Source organism: Periplaneta americana, chromosome 6 (genome assembly GCF_040183065.1).
Source record: "Periplaneta americana isolate PAMFEO1 chromosome 6, P.americana_PAMFEO1_priV1, whole genome shotgun sequence".
In the NCBI taxonomy this organism is placed as follows: Eukaryota; Metazoa; Arthropoda; class Insecta; order Blattodea; family Blattidae; genus Periplaneta; species Periplaneta americana.
The window spans coordinates 79,532,860-79,555,727 of NC_091122.1; the positions used below are offsets into that span (position 1 = coordinate 79,532,860).

The 22,868-nt window shown below is 34.5% G+C and overlaps 1 protein-coding gene across 3 annotated transcripts in view; it reads left to right on the top strand.

The window, feature by feature from the left end:
• The window catches only part of stol (voltage-dependent calcium channel subunit stolid), a 1,833,618-nt gene that overhangs the window by 1,575,849 nt on the left and 234,901 nt on the right, over positions 1-22,868 (top strand). For all 3 annotated transcript variants that reach the window (XM_069828334.1, XM_069828336.1, XM_069828335.1), the window contains one exon: positions 253-428. In XM_069828334.1, the coding sequence (XP_069684435.1) occupies positions 253-428 (176 nt within the window). The remainder of the gene's footprint in view (positions 1-252; positions 429-22,868) is intronic.

Consider the following 22,868-nt stretch of genomic DNA (forward strand, 5'->3'; position numbering starts at 1 on the left):
GATTTACGGTGTTTTGGGTAGAGATAAATAGATGATTATTGATCATTATACTGTAGTTGAAGTTCACTGTGAACTGTTATGATTAAACGACCATTTAAGAGTTAAAAAATAGTTAATTTTTCACAATGGAAATGCACCTAAAATCATTACGTTATGTGGGCTCATAATTAGCAAGTTTTTATCTCAGTTATTATTTAAACTGAATTACAGAACAAAATTCGGATGAAGAGCATGTTCATTTTTGTGTTGTAGGGTGTATTGTGAATACAATTCAATGTCAGAGCACCGATTTAAGACGCCTGAAGAACAGGTGCTATGGTTTTTGTCAAAGACCGGAAAGCCAGGATGGAAATGGATGTCTCTTCGGCCACGTTCACCACTAAAGGACGGGCACAACATGAAGAAAATGGAAAAGGACTCTTATTTTTGTAAGTAGAATATAAAAGACTCAGAGAGAGATGCTTGTGATATTCATAGTGTATTTTCATTTGTGACTGACACTTCTTTCTCTCCAAGGTTCTATAATCTATTCAATATATCGTTTATTGTATGTCAGATTACAGGTATAATATTAATGATTAATTGATATTAATTATATCACTAGCGTACAAAATTAAACTTGTTTAATAATCAGAGATGAAAACAAAGTTTCTGCACCATTTATGTACACTAATTTCAAATATGTTCTTCCTATCTCAGTAGCATATATGGATCATTCCATGTGACCCACGTTACAGTTCGACTCTTTTAAGTTGGGAATTTAATAGATAATGAAACAATAAATACATAAAATAAACAACAATTGATACACCAGTGATGGGAAATAATAACACTAAATAGTGTTAAATCTAAATTTCCATATATTTTTCTTTCTTATGTATTAAATATATAAATTTATTGTCTATGACTCACGTTACAAGAATCTCTCTCTCAAACATATCACCTTCATTATGATACGAAATCTGTTCTGTTTATATGCTGTCCACCATACACATTTGTATAATGAAAGGAAATAGGTTTAGGGCAATAATGCATACAATAAACAATAAATCAGTTACAGAATTAACAATATATTTTCTTTCGTATGTGACTCATGTTGCAGACTATCCGTGACTCATGTTACGTAAATAAAATAAAATTACGTATACAGCAAAGCGAAAGAAAATATAATTACACTTCTGGATAATTCATGATGTAAATATCTTCCAGTTATGATCAAGTGGCATATTCCGCCAATTTTGATCGGTTATTCACCATGGTCCTCCATTTCAGTTAGTTGGCAAAAATTCAGTTTGCCATTAATTTTCTGTTTAATATAACCTAATTTGACATAGTTTTAGGTTTAGCAAATAGTTGCTTCAACTTCAGTTGCATGGTTGCTAAATTAATAATATTTCCTGTGGAGTTGTCAATAAGCACTGGTAGTGAACGGACGCAAGTTGAGCGCGGCTCTGACGTTGCAAGTAGAGAGGCATTGCCCTCAGGAAATGTTACGGAAGAAGATTCAATCAAATAAAATGAAAATGCATAGGAGTGTACAACAGGAAATATTAGTAGGGGCGAAATAATTAGTAGATCGGAATATACGAGATCTAAATAATGAAGAAAGAACAAGTAAATCCGAGGTCAAGTCCAGTGTCTGTCTGGAACTTCAACAAAACCGATGTCCATGAATTACAAACGTTTCTACGACAAAAGCAAGATGACTTTCTAAGGATTAAAGGAAATATGGAAAATGTGTGGCATAAATTTAAGAGTATAATTTTCGAGGCATTAGTAAAATGTGTACCTTTTAAAATAATTATGAAAAATCCGAACCCAGAATATTACACTAACTATATTCGCTACTTAAAGAAAAAGACAAGGCGCGCATTTAGTAAACGTAAACAAAACCAAGAGCATTGGGAAAAATATGTCGAATTAATTACGAAACTTGAGAGTGAAAAAAGGATAGCTCAGGAAAATTTTCTAAAAACCATTTTAAAAGAAGATGAAAGTAACAATTGGAGACAGTTTTATAATTATGTACGCAGGAGAAAAGGAAAAAATGAAGGAGTAGTGCTTCTACGAAATCAAAACGGAGAAAGTATAACTGATGACAAAGAAAAGGCCGACTGATTAAATTCCTATTTCATTTCGGTTTTCAATAATAATAATAATAATAATAATAATAATAATAATAATAATAATAATAATAATAATCCCGCTGATAGGAGTGGTTGTGTCACAGACCGTGAATGTGAACCGAATTCGACTTTCAAAATAACTTCCAAAGGCGTTAGAGAGAGAATAACGAAATTTAAAAATCGGAAGTCTCGAGGACCAGATAGTATTGCTACAGAGATTCTTAAATTAGGTTCCGAGGTCATAATTCCATACTTAATGCGTATATTTCATGTTTCCATAAACAATGCAGCTATTCCATGTGACTGGAAATCAGCTATAGTGGTACCCACACATAAAGGTGGAAATAAATTAGATGTCGGAAACTACAGACCGACTAACCTTACATCTGTCGTATGTAAAGTCATGGAGCATTTGATATCGGATTATATTCGTCATGTTCTAAATGCGAAAGACTGGTTTTACAACCGCCAGCATGGTTTTAGGGAAGGCTTTCATGTGATAGTCAAATTACGTCGCTGGTTCAGGATCTAGCTGAAGAGGTAGATAGAGGCGGAAGAATCAGTGCAGTTGTGATTGACTTTTCGAAAGCATTTGATTTGGTGCCACATGACATATTAATAGATAAGTTAAGTAGGCTAGGAATAGATAAAAGAGTGGTGCTATGGATACAAGAATTCTTAAAAGGTAGAACTCAGAGAGTTAGAGTAGGTCATGAAATATCGGGAATTGGAAATATAAGTTCAGGGGTGCCACAGGGCAGCGTTCTGGGTCCATTACTCTCTATAATATACGTAAATGACGTATGTCAGAATATTACATCAGATGTGAGCTATTTGCAGACGACTGCATTATCTATAGAAAGATTAGAAATAATTCAGATGTGGATGCTATTCAAACAGACTTCAATAAAATTTATAACTGGGCGTTAATGCATAGGATGAAAATAAATGGTTCTAAAAGTAAATCTATAACATTTTGTAAAACCCGAGAGGAAACTAGTCTAAATAAAATTACGAATTGAGTGGTGTTGTAATTCCGCAAGAACAATGTCGTTAATACATAGGAGTGTATTTAAACTCAAAACTTTCTTGATGAGAGCATGTTGATAATGTTAGGGTAAAGCATGGAGGGCACTTCACTTTATTATGAGAATCTTGAGAAAGGCTAGCCCCAAATCGAGGGAAATAGCATATCTAACGTTAGTGCGACCGTTAATGGAATACGGAACTACATGTTTGGATCCCTATAGAATATATCAGGTAAATTCCTTAGAAAGAATCCAGTATAGGGCAGCTAAATTTGTTAAAGGTAAAAGAGAAGACGGAAACGATACGATAAAAGAACTTAAATCGGAAACTTTGAAAAACAGACGTAGCAAAACTAGAATAACATCATCGTATAGAGCACATCTAGGTCAGAAAGCATGGGTAGACATAACGGCTCGGTTAGGAAAGCCAACGTACTATGGTAGGAACGATCATGATTTTAAAATCAAATGTAGGAAACAGAAAACGGATGGAGGTAAATTCTCATTTTTAAATAGAACCATAAATGATTGGAATGACCTACCTGCAGCGGTCTTTGAGGGCTGTCCTTCCTTAAGGAGATTCAAGAATAACTTAAAAAGTTGTGTATAAAGTGCAAATTAAAATTAAGGTGACATTTAACACTTAATTTTTTAAGGTGACATGTATTTATTTAGCCTGACGAGTTACTCCATTCGTTTGAATTGTAAATTATTTAAAAATAGCATGTAAGAGGGTCTTAGACTAGAAATGTTTAGCTTAAATGTAGTTCTGTTTATAAGTATGCATAAGGGTGTAATTATTTGTCTTATTTGAACTGTCGTATCAGTGAAGCGAGATGATTCAGTGAAGTTATGGTTTTACAGTGCAGTGAATAGTTCCGATCAGTGATAATTTATAGCGTCAATGAAATGTGTTCTATAGTGTCAGTGAAATATGTTATAGAGTGTCAGTGAAATGTGTCCTAAATGTGTCAGTGAAATGCGTCATAGTGCCACTACAGTGAGTGAGATGAGAGTAAAGTGAAAGACTATTGAAACTTATGTAGGGTCTATACATATGTAGGTTGTATTGTAAAATTAGGTTATTTTATGTTTTATTATTAATTGTAATTTTTGTATTAATTTGTATTGTGTATTCTTATTGTATTGTGTATTGTATAATTGTATTGTGTATTGTAAATTTTATTGTGTATTTGTTATCATTTTATTGTGTATTGTTTGTATTGTGTATACCACTGCCACCGGGTGCTTGCCCACTTGCAGTGTAAATAAATACATACATCACTGCGACCCGGCTGCAGACCCATTCACCGCCCAAGTGCGACTGCGGGTGAAAGAAACAGGTAGCCTAATCATTAGAGCCATATATGTATAAAAATGCATAAGTTACAAATATGTAGATAGAAAAATTACTTAAACGTGCAACATATCTACAGTAAGATGGAAATCATGCTAATAAATTCACTTTCCTTGTATTTTAATAATGAATCAAGTGACAAAAGACAGGAGATTGAAAGGGTTAAGATAAACATAGAGGGACACAGTGAGAAGATTGAATTGCTGAGACAAGAAATAGAACAAATGAAGAGGAAAATTAAGCTGTACGAAATAAGTCAAAGAAAAATAAAATTGTTGTTCTTCGGAGTAAAGGAAAAGGGACGTGAATTCGCAATAGAAACCGGGAAGGCAGTACGCAGAGTATACTACGAGATCTTCAAACTCGAGGTAAGAGCAGAATACATCGAGGAGACTTATAGGATCGAATTAGGATGTAAAAGGCCTATTGTGATAAGATTCTCAAATAAGTAACCGAAGAAAAAATATTAAGCAACTTAAACAGAGTGCGAGGAACGGGAATGAGAGTTGAAAAAGACCTGAGATCATATGTGAAAGGAAACTACTACTCCCTTTCATGAAGGCGGGAAGAGCGAATGGACACTTTGCAAAGTTATATGAAGACAAATTAAAAATCAATAGGAAGTTCTACGATGTAGAATTCTGTAAGGCAAATGAAGATCATCCAATATTTGGATTAAGTACAAAGAAGAGAGAACATCAATATGCAAAAGAGCAGAGGAGATCTAAAGACACGAGATCACAAAGTACGAATGGACAAACTGATGGAATTACAATCGTGAGGAAGAAGAATGGTTAAGAGAAAAATAAAATGAAGCCGCTCTTATCTGATTTCTTCACATATGTTTTCTTTTTCTGTATTCTTGATCTCAGCATTTCCTGGTTCTGTCTCGCTTCCTCCGGAGCGATCTGCAATACGTTGCCTACACGTACCTGGTCAACGATCTTGTTATGATAGTTACTTTCCACCCCAATTGCTGATTGAACAGACTGCCCATCACCTGTCACGTATATTTTGTCCCAGTTCGAATTCCGATCTTCGCTTAACATCTGTTTAGTTGGGCTGGTCGGTATTAATCCATGCCAATAATTTTCTTCAATTTCCCTACTTTCCAGTTTGTGCGATAAACACCATGTGAGAATAAATACATAACATTAACATATCACAATACCAATACTCACAAAATTGCAACTTCATTCAGAAAACTAAAATACAAGATAGCTTACAAAACAAATAACACAACACAGAAATATCTAAATAATCACATTAAACATGCAAATAAATATAATTCAACTGGGGTTTACAAACTAAAATGCAATAGTTTCCCAAATTTTTACATAGGACAAACAGGAAGATCCTTTCACACAAGATATAATGAACATATTAAAGCTATAACCAAACCCTACATCACATCAAATTATGCAGACCACATTATCAACAATAATCATGACTATAATAATATAGAAACAGATATGTAAATTTTACATATCACACCAAAAAGTTCGTCACACCGTCTGTCGAAGGTATATACCTTTTTTTAAATTTTAACACTTTTTAACGTGTGACTAAGTAATTTTATGTTTTTAATATATTTTAGTAACAAGTATTATTAGAAACAGTGTGTGTTCGAATAGACTAAGTGAACTGAAAATCAAGAACGGAGTGACAAAAGTGTCAACAATCGAAATATATAAACATACAATAACATACCCACAACATATACTTAACACACAATTACAGTTCAATACCCACACATTATTCGACGTCATGATACGTAATAACACACAAACAACCAGCCCCCACAATAAGAACAACATACCCCCACCCCTACAATCGACAATCGACAAATGCACATCGCAGAATTCAAGATCACCAGTAGTTCAGGAGATACTGATGAATACGTGACATCACGTCGAAACGGGCCGTCTGTCGAAGGTATATACCTTTTTTAAAATTTTAACACTTTTTAACGTGTGACTAAGTAATTTTATGTTTTTAATATATTTTAGTAACAAGTATTATTAGAAACAGTGTGTGTTCGAATAGACTAAGTGAACTGAAAATCAAAAACGGAGTGACAAAAGTGTCAATTTTGAATTAATTAGAGGAGTGTAATAGAGTTAAGTAAAAGACAGAGATAATGAAAATAGGTGAGGAGTATGGCGGGGGAGGCTAGTAGGATAGTGAAGTATAATATGTAGAAAATTAGTGAGATCTGGAAATGAAATGTACACAAGAAACAGACATAATAACGAACATATTGGACGATGGTGTAGTATGTTTTAGTAACAAGTATTATTATAAACAGTGTGTATTTGATATAAGTGAACTGAAAGTCAAGAACAGAGTCGTAAAAGTGTCAATTTTGAATTGTCTAAATTAAGTTGTTAGGTTTTAAAGGTGGGAATACTGATAAATATAAATGAGGTCAAAAGTTAAATTATAAGAGCGTCTACAAAAGATATATCTGTAATGAATGTAATTTTGGCACCGGGTACAAAATTGTGAAGTCCACATTACATGGATGTAAGTGTTGACAACAAATATATATCATATCATATCATATCATATCATATCATATCATATCATATCATATCATATCATATCATATCATATCATATCATATCATATCATATCATATCATATCATATCATATATCATCTCCTGTCATAAGGATGAGAGAGAGTTTTTATTTTTTGCAATGTCTAATTTGCTGTTTAATTTTTCTGTTTGCATCTTGAATAACAGTGTCATCTTTCATCCCAGTAACTTGTCTACGTGTGTCATCTCTGATACAATATTACTGAACCAATTTAATGTTAATAGCTGAGAGGTCATTTCCATGTTTTCTGTTTACTGCTTCGGTCATATCTTCCTCTTGTTCAGGTGACATCTTTTCTGATAGTCCTACTAGTTTTCTTAAAACCAGTGTTTTTAGTGGGGATTGTTGCATTGCCTTTTTCATTTCTGCCATTGCTTTTTTTTAAGATTTTGCAGACTCCAAGGGAGAATGTTCATGCCATTATTGCTTGGAGCATTATTTTGTGTATTCATAAGTAATTTATGCTTGGCAACTCTTCTTTTGGCCTCTGCTCTTCGTTTCTTTTCAATATTTTATCCATCTACTTTGGATAGTTTTTTAATTTAAATTCCTTTCTACTTTTTTTGCTTCTAGCCGGTATTTTTCTTAGAATTCCTTATACTTTCCTTCTTGTTTCATTTTTTATTTCCACTTCTTTTGCCTTCCCGCCACGTCATATCAATTCACTGTTACCTCAATGCAATCAATAAGAGACAAATATCTAGTGAATGTACCAGTGGCCACTCGTGCCAGATAAATTTGATGAAGGCCAATAGAATTCTAGGTAATTTCCTGGAATCCATGGATGGCCGTGACATCATTGATGACGTTGCGAACGAGTTTGTAAGCTATACGTTGGTCATATTGGATTAATGTAATATATTCACAATTTCCTTACATTTCATGAAATTCATAGCACATTATACACACAAATTTCAACATTTTCGGAGGTCACCCCCCTTAACGCCGAAGAATTCACTGTTCCAACAAAACTTCTACACAATATATACCACAAGTTCACATGATATAAAAAAAGACAAAAAACCAAACGCAACATTTTATACAACACATCAAATTAAAAGCTTACACAAGAAATGAAGAAATATTACTTTCCCATAACAAAATTCAAAATCACACTCATATTCATAAACTGCACTTGTATTTTAAGTCAACTTCAGAACATGTGACTTCTAATATAAAGTAAAATGAATGCAGCTACACATAAATCAAAGTAATATTCTATTGAATAGAAAACTTAAGGCAATGCATCAGTCATTTTGGTCGAAAATGGAAAAATACGTTTTTTAGTTTTTCAATATTTTATTATGAGTAAACTTTCTATTTTAATATGGTGCCCTCCTCTGGAAAATTCTAGGGCAACAGGATGATGGTTGTTGTTTAGTCAACTGTCCAAAGATAGGTCTGAACCCCAAATCAGTTTGTTTGTATTGGTCTTGTGAGATAAATATTACATTACATTTTAATATTAAAGAAGAGTAAGCACGTCCGTGAAAACAGAAAAAAATATCGGTTCAGAGCGAAAAAGTTTTTCCGGCACGGATCACGGAGAAACACTGAACTTGTCGGCGAATGCCGTTGTCGGAACGCACCGTTTTGTTTACAAGGCGACGATATTTTATTTTCTCGGAAGATACTGGTACGTCACGGAAAGCATAGGTCACGTCCCGGAAATGTGTGAATAGACCTTCATGCGGCCTACCGGTGGCTCCTATCGATGTCCGTCACCTGCATATCTACACCGATGTTTCTGGCCAGCTCCACAACAATCCCGTATGTGTTTTCCCCATTTTCTTCCGGGATGCCGAAAATCCGGATGCACTGACGCCTCTGATATTGTTCTAGATTGTCGATCTTATTCGCGAGGTCAGATATTTGTTTGTCCGTCTGTGCAGTAGTGGTTTTCTAGTTATTAATAACCTCTGTATTCATGTCGATCGTCTTCTGCAGCTCCGACACCACAGCGTCTCGGATTAAGTTGCCAGTATCTTGCAACTTGGCGAAGGTTGACTCTTTTATCTTACGTTGAACAGTCGATTCAATGTATTCACTTTTATTACCCTTCGAATGCATTTATATCACTTTCAAACACTAATCAATAGAATTTAGCTTATAATTCACTAGTAAACACTATTTTATTAATGCAGGTTTTTATAACATCTTCAAAAATCACCACTAAGTCAGGAATATCTACTAGTGCTCTCACTCACTGTCCGCCATTACTACAAAAAGCATTGAAGTTATTTTCATGAAAGGAACAGCTTTGTGCTATGTAAGCCCGTCTACTTTTTAATATGGATTTCAATCTTTTTTTAGAAAGTCTAATTTCTTAACATTTGGGGCTAAGAGGGATGAAGTTACAGGAGAATGGAGAAAGTTACACAACGCAGAGCTGCACGCATTGTATACTTCACCTGACATAATTAGGAACATAAAATCCAGACGTTTGAGATGGGCAGGACATGTAGCACGTATGGCCGATTCTAGAAATGCATATAGAGTGTCAGTTGGGAGGCCGGAGGGAAAAAGACTTTTGGGGAGGCCGAGACGTAGGTGGGAAGATAATATTAAAATGGATTTGAGGGAGGTGGGATATGATTGGATTAATCTTGCTCAGGATAGGGACCAATGGCGGGCTTATGTGAGGGCGGCAATGAACCTCCGGGTTCCTTAAAAGCCAGTAAGTAAGTAAGTAATTTTTTAACAAAACCTCTCAACACTGCATGTCTTGAAGTACTACCCTCAGCAAATAGCTGTCAGTCCCAAAAGAATTAGAAGCTAGTTTTTTTTTTTTCTCCATATTCTCGTGTTACAAGAAATTACCGATATAAGGTTTAGAGAACAAAATATAGTAATGCATACACATTATTGTGTTATTTCTCTCTTTACGCTTAATTTTGCACTGCGGTCGATCAGCCCTCAATTTGGCAAGCAGGTCACCAGCTCTTGCTGTCTCAAGGCACTACAGTGTAGCAAGTGATCTTTCGTGTAACTATTCAATTATTTATCTACGGAACTGGAGAGAATCTTACCTGAATTTCAGAGCAGTTGAACAGAATGCCCTCTATTACGGTCTGTACACAATGTGCAGCGATGTATGAAGTTCTCATATACTCGCTGAAGCTTATGTTCACATACAATTGCATATTAGCCCTGTACAACGTTTGTTCTTATCGACAACGAAACCTCTTTCTAGTCACCTGTTAAATAATTATTTTAACAACACAGTGTTTCTAGGCTTGTTATAGTCTATGGAAATTGCAGTCGGAACTTATGTAAACATACCCCAACGAATCCTTCTTCAGTAAGTACATATCAACGATGGAAATAAATCGTTATACTGTATATCTAACCATGTTTAAAAATATTGTGTCAATAGAGATCAGAGACCTGACCAATTGCGAGGGAGGAGCAACAACTGATAAGGAAACCCCACGCATTGTGTCCTGCGCCGACCTTATACTGTACGTAAGTTAAAATGTGAATGAGTTTGCATTGGACATGACGGTGACGGTGACGGTCCGTGACGTTGACGTTCCGTATAATGTGAATCGACCTTTACCGAGCTGCGAGATTGTGTGTTGAATTTTCCCGACCTTATGTACAGAGTGTTCAGAACTTCATACTTCGTTGCAACATTTGTATGACAATGGAAAACATTTTAACCAACTTCTCCAAAATTGAGGTTAGACTTTCTTCATTTTCGTACACAAATAATTCACTAGTAGTGCAATTAGCCGCAACAACTGAGGATCTCCTTGCCATTCTGTAGAGTCAAAAGACGGGAGGAGTGCTGGTTCCTTGGTTCCATGCGTTTGATTTTTCTCTGTATTACGGTTGAAAAAATGTAAAACCGTACATATAATTGTTTCTGATGGCCACAGTCACTTGTACCATGAGCAGTTATTAATTGAAACGCATTGATTTTTCAGAATTTCATTTTGATTACGGGTTTCCAAGTTCAATTTTTAGCCCATTATTGAGACGATCTTTAAGAGTGGATCCTATTCAGAAAGTAAATCTGAAAACAGTTATCTGTCACGGGATTCTTGATTTCCATTGTGACCTTTAAATAGTCGACTTGCTTCTTTGAACAAGCAACAATTTCTAATAAGCGTTCCGTTGCTTGTTTTCTGCGGATTTATTTCTGCTTGAAAAATGTTGCTTACTTATTTTCATCTAACAATATATCAGCTCGTTTGTTTCTGTCATTGGTTGACCAAGAATCTTTACTGTGCTAGTATAATTGTGCTTCTTCATGACTTGGAACCAAGGGTATATTTTAGGCGGATCCTGGCGACGTCAAGGGTGCTATTTTTCGAGGCCGGGCGGCGCCAGGGCACTTTTATGACTTCCATATTATCGTCAAATTTTGCATTTATAAACCCATATTGTATTCATATTTAAACAATTTCATAACGAGGTCCACTCCACAGACCCAACAATCTCTTTGTCTGGATTGGAACCTATATATTTCTGTCTGACATTCCACAGTTATTTCTGTGGAAATGATGGTTATGATGATGATGATGATGATGATTATGGCGGGGGCGGCGGCGACAAAGACAACTACCAATACCAGGGTGCTTTTTTGGTTAGAAATATACCACTTCTTGAAACACATTCATTATGATGATGATGATGATGATGATGATGATGATGATGATGATGATGATGATGACGATGATGATGATGATGGCGGGGGCGGCGGCGACAAAGACAACTACCAATACCAGGGCGCTTTTTTGGTTAGAAATATACCACTTCTTGAAACACATTCATTATATGTGTCAGTATTTAAACCTCTATAGGTCTCGCAATCAGGGAATACCGATGGAAGGCATGCGTATGAAACAATGCGCTAAGATTGAGCGGGCGACGAGAAAGGTCACGAGATAGCTTGAACGATATTCAAGAGTACAGTCGGAAGAGAAATGACATCGATAGAATCAGTCGCGTTGTGATAGTTACATTATGACTTTAGTTTGTTCCATTGCATGTGAATACGTGTATCGCAAGGTATTATTATTTCATTCGTAAACATATGTTGCGCGTTTAATTAGCTTCGAATTTTTCTCTTGCTACGTTCTTTATTTCTACAGCGATGTCCTTATTTGTTCATCTTCTTGGAAGAGACAGTACTTCCATCGGGCCGTACTTCTTGCCCCATCGGCGTGCCTACATACACGTCAAAACAGACTGCAACGTCACCATTGCTTTTCGGTAATCGTTCCTTGCGCGAGCTATACCAACAAATGCAATATCGTGTAATCTTTCAAACCCTGTGACATTTGAGGCAAAATGTGTTCAGTACAAACAGAAGGCTGAGTCCAGGGTTAAGCTGTATTCCAACCAATTATATGTTTCACATCAATTAAACAGGGGAAGGAATTTATTAAATTTGGGACCGGGCCAGCTTCAGTTTTATAATTTATTCATTATCATCGTCATCACCCAATTCAAGCACTAGACCTATTGGTCTGTTGCGATCTCAATGTTCTCATGCCATCTTTTTAATGGTCTTCCAACAGATCTTTGTCCAGAAGAGCGGTAATGTAGCACTGTAATTGGCCACCTTTCTGTTGGAATTTTCTCGACATGCTGTTTCCAATTAAATGTATAGATTTGAAGAAAATTTAATATAGGTTGGACGTTCAATTCTTCAAATATTTTTCTGCATTTCGTTTTCTATCCCAAATTGTGTATTGCGCCGTTTTTCTCATGAATTTCATTTCGTTGGTAGTTATACGTTGAACATCTTTTTTGTCAAAGTCCAGGCTTCTGACCCATAGACTTAAGTAGGTCGTGCTAAAATGGTGTACATTTTTAATCTTGTAACCTGTACTAAATTAGGTTTGAAAACTGAATTCATAATGCCGATAACTTTTAAAAAATTAGTTATTTTATAATCGATATCATTTTCTTTTTTCAAATGAAAGATGGTACCTTAAATAGTTAAATGTGTTCTCTTGTTCTAGAATTCTGTTTTCAATTAAGATTTTACTTCTTATTGGATATTTACATTTAAACGCTGTAACTTTTTACTTTTCTACAGAAATAGTCATATTATAGTTCCTGTGTTTAATAAATATATATCTTCTGAAGTGGCCAATAGAACCTGGTAATCTGCGAAGAGGATTGTATCTATTTTGGTCCGTCTGTTTATGGGAACATAGACTCTGTTTGGGTTTTGGAAACGCCAGTAACATATCATAGAGTTCATGTATATTATAAAAATCAGAGGCGAGAGAGGACATCCCTGTCGTACACCTGTGTTAATAGTTTTAAAATCTGTTACTTCATTATTTACTCTAACGGCAGTTTTTGTTTTCTTCTACATATTATAAATAGATTGTAATATTTGGTTTGGTATCTAGTTTTCTTTTAATACAATTAATAACTTTTCTCTGTTTAAATTGTCAAAAAATTTTTCATGATCTATGAAAGCCATATGTAGTCCTAAATTAAATTCTCGTCGTTTTTCTAATATAACCTTGAAAGTGAAATAACCATCAGCACATGATCTGCCTTTTCTAAAACCATTTTGGTCTTCGGTAATCAATGTTGTACAGTTAGTAACTGTAGTCAGCTTCTTTTTCACAATAGATGAATAAATTTTCTATCCATCATTAAGTAAACTTATCCCTCTGTAATTTTCACACTTTCTTATGTCTCCTTTTTTAAAAAATGGGGGTTATTATTGCCTTGTTCCAACAGCCTGGAGGATCTGCTCCTGACCAAGTAATGTTGAAAAATTTGAGAAGTCTCTGAAGAAATCGGACGCCACTAAATTTAAATATTTCCATCTTAAGACCATCTTCTCCAGGAGTCTTGTTACCTTTATCCTGTTTTATTGTTTCTAGTAATTCAGGTAATGTAATATTTTCAATGTCATCATTCTCAGAGAGTTGCATTTCGAAGTTAGCATCATTGTGTGTCCAAAGAGACTGAAAATATTTAAGCCAAGTATATTTATTTATAATTGTTAATTCTGCATTATTCCTTTATATCTCCATTTAATTTCTTTAAAATCTTAAATGTTTTTGGTGCTGGACTCGTTACATCTATTTCTAGAGTGATTATAAAATTCTCCCATTGTTCTCTATGTTTTTTTTTCGGGTTGCTTTTCTTGCTATTGCTCTTTTAAGTTTATATTCAATTTCATCATTGATACATTTAGTTTGCAAATATTTTAGATAAGCTTCTCTTTTATCGTAGATAATCTTTCTAATTTCAGGATCCCAATTTCGTATATGCCTTTTTCTATTCCGTTTTCTTTTCAGTCCTTAACTCTCCTTAGCTGCTTGTGTAATGATACTTTTCAAATTTGTCCATTCAGTATCTACAACATCGCTAATTTTTATTTCTTCTAATAATCTACTCACTCTGGTTTCATAAAACCACTTAATACTAGGATCGCGAAGTAAACCTATCTTGAAAAGTTGCTCTGATTTGCTCTTACATTTAACATTTCTCTTTCACCATTTTGGGGGAATTCTAACTGTACTTACTATAAGGTGATGATCTGATTCAATTTAAAATCCTCTAAATACTCGTATATCTAAAGTCATTTCAGACATTTTTCTATTACAGATAAAATAATAATAGAGCGTGATCCTCTAGCTGACCATGTAAATTTGTGGATATCCTTGTGTTTAAATTTTATATTCATTATTTGCAAGTCATTGTAAAGTACAAAATCAATTAATCTTTTGCCATTTTGGTTTAAAACTATTTCTCCAAATTTTCTAACATGATAATCCTATTTGGCTGTTCACCACTCTAGCATTTAGGTCTCCCATTATGTCAGATTTGTTGATTTTACCTAAAACAGTTTGGAGTTCTTCAATGAATTGTTCGTTTTCCTCTTCTAACCCTTCTATTGGAGCATATAAACCTACAATTGTCATATATCCTCTCTGCAGTTTTAGGCGGACCTCTACCATACGTTCATTCCAAAATTTATAATAGTTAATATTGGATGTCAATGAATTATGTATCATGACCATCACTCCAGCATGAGCTCGTTCTTTTCGACCTACTCCACAATATATTTTTAAAAAGTTATCAGTATCTTTAGTAGCTTTAAGTTTTTAAGAGATTCTGTGATCACAGCCATCTTGGTGTTCTTTTTGAGCAGTTTTTCTTCTAACTGATCGTCTTTATAATTAATACCTCTGACATTCCAAGTTCCGAAATTTATTAAACCTTTTTTCTTCCACGAATTCTTTTTCATTGTCCGTAACACGCCTATGTCGTCGACAGTTTTATCCATTCGGTTATCTACCATTTGAGACTTCACTGTACTTGAATTTCCCCAGAATAGATTACTAGACTATCGCCAGGTAAGTCCAGTGTTGGGGCTGCCACCTTATGTAGCCTCTGGACAGGCATTACATAGCATTTCCTCCATGTCGTTGGAATAGCTATACCGCTGTAACTCGATTCCCAGAGCTTCGTTAGTTAAAGCAGATTGTGCCACGAGAAGGTGAGGATGGAAATTGGGCAGGATAGGCTATTTGAGTCGCATTACTACCCTTTACAACCCTATTATTATTATTATTATTATTATTATTATTATTATTATTATTATTATTATTATTAACAAGCTTTCTCACTTCTATCTTTTTAGCACCCCATTTTCTTCATTTCGTGCGGTTTTTCTGGACTTGCAATCTCTAGGCTATAGTCTAGGATAGGCTAGTATTAAATATACCCCTGATACTAACTTCGAATGACACTTGCTTTTCTCCTATTTCGATTCTAGGAAATAACGTAAATGATAGTGTGACAGCAGATTCTTGAAGATATTATTTTGTGTCGTGCTTTTTGGATAGTCTTCAATCTCATCTCTCGGTCGTGTTACCTCCGACAATTATCAGAATGGAATCATCGTCGTCGTCTTTATTTTCCTCATTTTCTTTGTTGAAATCAATATAATTGTTATTAATGTCAATTTTCTTTTTATAATCATATCTGTTATCTTCATTACTATCATTTCCCATATTTTCTCTCTTTTTCTTGATCTTATACGTCTCTTATATTGTCATTGTCATCATCAACAACCTATTTTATGTCATTATTTGGTTTTATATCACCTTCATTTTTATTTTAAACTAGCCGTACCCGTGGGCTCAGCTGCACCCGTTATAAATAAATATAAAGTAATTACATAATTAAAATAGGACGTTTGATCCAGGGAACATTCGTGTTTGATAGAAGGCTACATCGTTTAATATGTTACTTAATTTAAATTGCATCCAAATAACTAAAATGCGATCATTTTGGTCCAGAGACACTCATTTGGTGCAATGACAATTCCTTTAACCTGTTTCTTAATTTTTATTACATGCAACCATAGTTTAATGAAGACTGACATCATTTAGATTTAATGTGTATATTTTATTTCACTTGTTATAGGTTTCCATTGAATTATGGTAATAACTTAATTTTAACCCTTGTTTTCTACGTATTCAGTAAATGGCGCTTGGCCCACTATGGTTGTAAACCCTTCAAATAACTTAAATTGTATTATACTGTATAATATTACATATTATATTATATTATATTATATTATATTATATTATATTATATTATATTATATTATATTATATTATATTATATTATATTCGACCTGGTTGGCGAGTTGGTATAGCGCTGGCCTTCTATGCCCAAGGTTGCGGGTTCGATCCCGGGCCAGGTCGATGGCATTTAAGTGTGCTTAAATGAGACAGGCTCATGTCAGTAGATTTACTGGCATGTAAAAGAACACCTGTGGGACAAAATTCCGGCACATCCGGCGACGCTGATATAACCTCTGCAGTTGCGAGCGTCGTTAAATAAAACATAACATTTTTGTATATTGTATTATATTATATTATATTATATTATATTATATTATATTATATTATACTATATTATATTATATTATATTATATTATATTATATTATATTGTACTATATTATATTACTAGCAGTAACCGTGCGCTCCGCTGCACCCGTTAGAAATAAATATAAAGTAATTACATAATTAAAATAGGACATTTGATCCAGGGAACATTCGTGTTTGATAGAAGGGTAAATTGGATCCCCTTAATTTAAATTGTATTTAAAAATTAAAATGCGATCATTTTGATCCAGAGACCACTAATTTGGTCATAAAATTATTTTAGGAAATACAGGAAACGAATGTACAGAATAGTCTATCAAGTTTTCTGTGCATAAGAAGCTATTTTAATCTTACCTGTCCTCGATTCACTCAGAAGTTACTGTAATAACATTATAGCATTATGTCCATCTAGAGAAACTACACTTTCCAATGGTGAATTAATAATTAATTATACAAATCGGTTAATTTAGCTTCCGATATTACTTCATACAAACACAGAAACATTCTCTGTAGGCTATCTTTCATAGCTTTCGATTGTTGCTGTCCAAGGCCCCTTATAGACGAAGTCATTTGTTTTTTAATTCATTACACGGCCTTAGATGACAGTTATTTTAATTTTAAAACTCATTTATCTCATTAAATATCAGTCCTATCAAAATTTTTCAAGGAATAAAACTTATCGCAAATTATTTTTAAAGAAATCTTTGTTATGTAACATTTTTCACAAAAATCAATAATAAGCGAGATATTTAGATTTATTTAATTCAGGCCCCCTTATAACCCCCCTTTTAAATAATGTATTTTTAATACCATATAGCCTAAAATCTAAGTTACAACGAACTTTATTTATATTCCAATTTTCATCGAAATCCGTTCAGCCATTATCGCGTGAAAAGGTAACAAACATACAGACAGACAGACAGACATACAAACAAAATTGTCAAAAAAGCGATTTTCGGTTTCAGGGTGGTTAATTATATATGTTAGGATCAATTATTTTTGGAAAATCGAAAATTACCAGAAAAAATTCGGCTACAGATTTATTATTAGTATAGATTAGTTTAAAGGTCCTCTTTCCAAAATTAATCTTAACTTATGCTTTAACGCCAATCTGTCTGACTGTGCACAATTTCATTTACTTATTTCCTTCATTTATTATTTGATGTCAATAAGCATTTGTGTAACACAGAAAGCATTTGACTCACGTCATTTGGCTTATAAATGAAGAAACAGTGTATATACACTATGAAATAGTACTGAACGAACATAACAAAAGAACACAGATGTTAAAATAAGTTCTGTAACTCCTGAACTTGTGATGCTTCTCCAATATCTCTCCCACATTGACTCCATGGTGTAGGACCTACACTGTAGGTGTTTGCTGAGGAAGTCCTGTCCTGTGAAGATTTAGAACAGAGGTAGTGCTCCTTCCGCGGCCAGTCTGGTAGATAGCAGATTTTCGTTTTCCAAATGTTATTTTGAGATAGCTGAGCTAGTTTACCTGCGTGGTCCTGTTTATGGCTTTGTGAATAATATGCGATGCAGTGCGAAAGGAGATGCAGTTTTCTTGTGTTTGCAGAAGCTATGTGTTCTTTTTTTGCAGTTGTGTCAGCAGTCTCATTGCCCTCACTGCCACAGTGGAACGGAATCCATTGGAAAGCAACCATTTTGTTGGATACGTAGTTGTGTTTTAGTTTTTTTTTTTTTCTACATTCTGCTGTGTACGAAATATTTGCTACGGCCTGGATAGCTGCCTTAGAATCTACTAAAATAATTATATAGCTCAGTTCTGAATCTCTGCATGTTAATTAGTCGAGGGCCAGTGATGTGTACTCTTACACCAGTCGTGTCAGCATCAGCTCGCCAAGAGTACGTTCCCCACCGTGTAAACAACACAACTTGCGGGCATCTTATTCATCCGTTCTTTCGTCGCAAGAGGAGTGATAGGGATTGAATAAGTACACTTGGTCAAAATGAAAGTGGCCGGCGTCTGAGAGACTAAGTTCGAATCGGGTATTTCCGTGACAGCTCGGGAGAGCCAGGCTATGTTCAAAAGATTGAGTATATTCTTCTAGTAGTTATAATGGGAAACACAACTACACATCACTAAAATCTTCCGAGAAAATAATTCATATACGAGATTTAAAACACACAGATCGTTCAGAGTGTTTAAAACAGTGAATATTGTAATACAAACACTATATACTGTATAACAGGTTCTCAAGTGGAGTACAACCATTGCTCATTACAATGCCATTCTGACCGTAGTAAAACTCTTTGCGTAGTTGGTTGGACGTTAGTTAAGAGTTCGTGAGATTGCAAGTTCAAATCTTTGTTGTATAACTAAACTTTTTTTTGTTGCCTTTTAAATGCATCAGTGATATAGTTTTTTTTTTCGTGTTAATAGAAACTTTTAACGCTAGATGGACGTAACACTAAAGACGACAATTAGAGGCTTTCATATTAAAATGCTGTGTTAATTATTTTATTAATCCCTGCTGCTTTACACTCTAGCCTATTGCCTAAGGAACATTCAGTAAATATGTTGACGATTAAATAATTGGCAATACTTAATTATCAAGTTGTGCTACAGGGAATATGATCATTATACTAATCTAAATTCGTGATCATCAGGGCCTAATTGTAAACAAGAAGAAAAACCATAATTCTGATGACAAAATATATCCTGATTTCCTGAAATTATAACCACAAATTTTCAACAATTTTGTAATTATCTGCAAGTAACATGATTTAACGTAAGAAAAATTATTTGATTATATTACACTGAAAGGAGTTGTAAAAAAATAAAAGAAAGGACAAAACAAAACATTCTCTACAGAGATTCGAAACATGCTGCGGAGGTAGCCCAAATCAGCGCCTTTGTTATGGAGTTAACTAAAGTGGCGCACGGAGGTTTACGGTAGTGAACTGCGCGCTCACCGAAGGGACTTACAATTAGAAAATTTTCACTGCTCAAGAGACCAGCCACTTTCATTTTGACCAAGTGTACACCAGTATACTAAACATACGATTGCTTGCTTTACAGTACCTACTGAAAACAATACGATTCCAAGTGGTAGTTAAACCCTATAGTATTATTATTGAATTTCCAAGTGTATAGAACCCTATTTAACCCGAAAGTATATTAGGGCTGTAATTAATTAAATCATACATATTATAGCCCTGTACAAATAGTTACATAAAATATATGTACAGCTGTCAAAAGAAATAAATGGCCCCTCTCCTGAAACAAAGTTCCCTTCGGGTATCTTCGCTACAATTCGGAGACAGGCGATGTTACATGTTGTTGGACCACGTTGCCTGATATCTACAGTTATAATTGAAGTATTCTGTGTGTTATTCGATAGCGTAATGGTAGCGTTCAGGCCTCTTATTCACGAGGTCCTGCGTTCGACTAAAACCTCATGCTTTTTATGTTCTTTTTTGTTCTGTTTTTGAGAGAGACAAACTATACATAATGGCTCCTTTCTCTTTTACGATTATTTTAGTAATTAACATCAGGTTCATTATTATACTATGCCATGACTATATCATTATGATATTGTGGCTGCAAATGGAAAGAAAAAAGATTTTATTCTCAATAAAAATATCTTTCGTGGCATAAACAAAACAAATTTACTGGCGTCGGCCTTCAAACATTCAAACAATAAAGCGTTCAAAAAACAAAACAAAAAGCCACAATTCAATATTTAGTCTATCTTCCTCTTATCTCGATTATCTTGCAGTCGAGTGGGCATGGAATTGACTAGTCTTTGCAAATAGCGACTGTTCTTAGACACGATATTCCAGGCATTCTGAACATATATACATAAGTGTTCTGTCCATGGGCAGGTCTTTCATTGCAAACCCAGCAATCTCCAATCTTTCCTATTTTCTGCCTTCCTCTTAGTCTCCGCATATGATCCACATATCCTAATGTCGTCTATTATTCTTTTCAACCAGAGACCGAACCAATTCCTTTTCTCTTTCTAATCAGTTTCAGCATCACTCTTTCTTCACTCACTTTTTCAAACACAGTTTTATTTCTTATTCTGTCTGTCCACTTCACACGCAACGTTCTTCTCCACATCCACATTTCAAATGCTTCAATTCGTTTCTCTTCATTTCGTCGTAATGTCCATGTTCCTTCCCCATACAATGCCACACTCCACACAAAGCACTTCACTAGTCTCTTCCTTAGTTCTTTTTCCAGAGGTCCGCAGAAGATCCTTCTTCTTCTTCTATTAAAAGCTTCCTTTGTTCATGTTTGAAGTTTTTCTTGGGAAGGATAGGCCTAAATGCGGTAACATCCCGTTGCTTTCCGCACACCACTATCTCTTTCGCATCTTATAAAATTCCAGGGGGCCCAAGCGTGGAGATGAGGAGAGTGGATTTGACTAATTGGGCCCTCCGGACTTCACCGAAAATCGCGGCTAGGGTTAAATATTAATTCTCTCAGGATGTTTGACCCGATCAGAGACAGGGAAATCTCAATTAGCCTTTGCCCCCCGCATCCTGGACTAGCTTCTACGAATCATCAGAAAATCTTAGAGTGTGATTGGGCCAATTTTTCCGAAAATGTTTCCACACTTTTGCCCTCGTAGCTCAGCGGATGAACGTTGGAATTTAGATGTCAACGTCTCAGGTTCAATTCCTCGTTACTCCTTTTCATTTTATTGTGGTTCAAGATAGTATAATGTAATAATACAAAAAGAAAAACTAATACCAGTATTATGCAACTGGATTTTTCCAAACCTAATATTACATTTATGTTATTTATATCGCTAAAGAACGATTACAATATAAATAACTTGAATATTATTTATACAGTATCACTAAAGAACGATAACAGAATATAACTGATAAATTTCGGTTTGTTTAATTAATATATGATATTATATAATACGTATTTAATTATCTAAATAAAATAACCTATTTTACAAAGAAAGATGGTTATTTATGTTATAATAATTACTTACATAAAATACAGATTATTTATATTGCGAAAGAACAATAACAATATAAATAACTTGAATATTATTTTATAATGCTAATGAAGGAAAACAGAATATAAATGATAACTTGAATATTATTTATATCGCTAAAGAACGATAACAATATAAAAAACGTGAATATTATTCATATCGGAATTTCACAGATTTATTACAGATGTATTTAAGAAATTGTAGAAGAATAGTAGGGGAGAGTCGGGTAGTATCGGATATCGGGTAATATCGGACAGTGAGTTTCTTTCATATACCACACGATGATAGTACCTGACTGACATGGTTACGTTTCTGTGATGTCGCATAGAGAAACGTAACCATGTTATTCAGGTACTACCATATGGTGGTAGATGAAAGAAACGCACTGTCCAATACTACCCGATGTCCGATACTACCCGACTCTCCCCTAATTAGTAACAGTGTCCTATTTATTCTTCTTGGAGCCAAATTTGTAACTTTTAAAAGTGTGGTTACTATGTTGAAGTGTATGTGTTGCAACGGATGCTTGATTTGTTATGTATGTGAGTCAGTTATGGGATGCTTGATGTCGTCGCAATGCCGTAATTATAGTTTGATTGTGTTTGTGTGACTATTGTGTATTAATTTATGATGTATGGTACGAAAAGCTGCATATTTGTGTTATAGAAGTGTTACGTATGTGTGTTGTTAATGTTTTTGTATGTTTCAAATTGATAACTGATATTTGTTTTGCAATCGGAATGCCTAATTTACGGATTGTTTATGTTTTGTTTACATCGCGTAAGCTAATGTAATTTTCTTTTCCATTTCTCTTTATGCTTATCTTTTTTGTGTATAAAACTATAGCCCTAACATACATATGTAAAATAGGGCTAACCCCCATT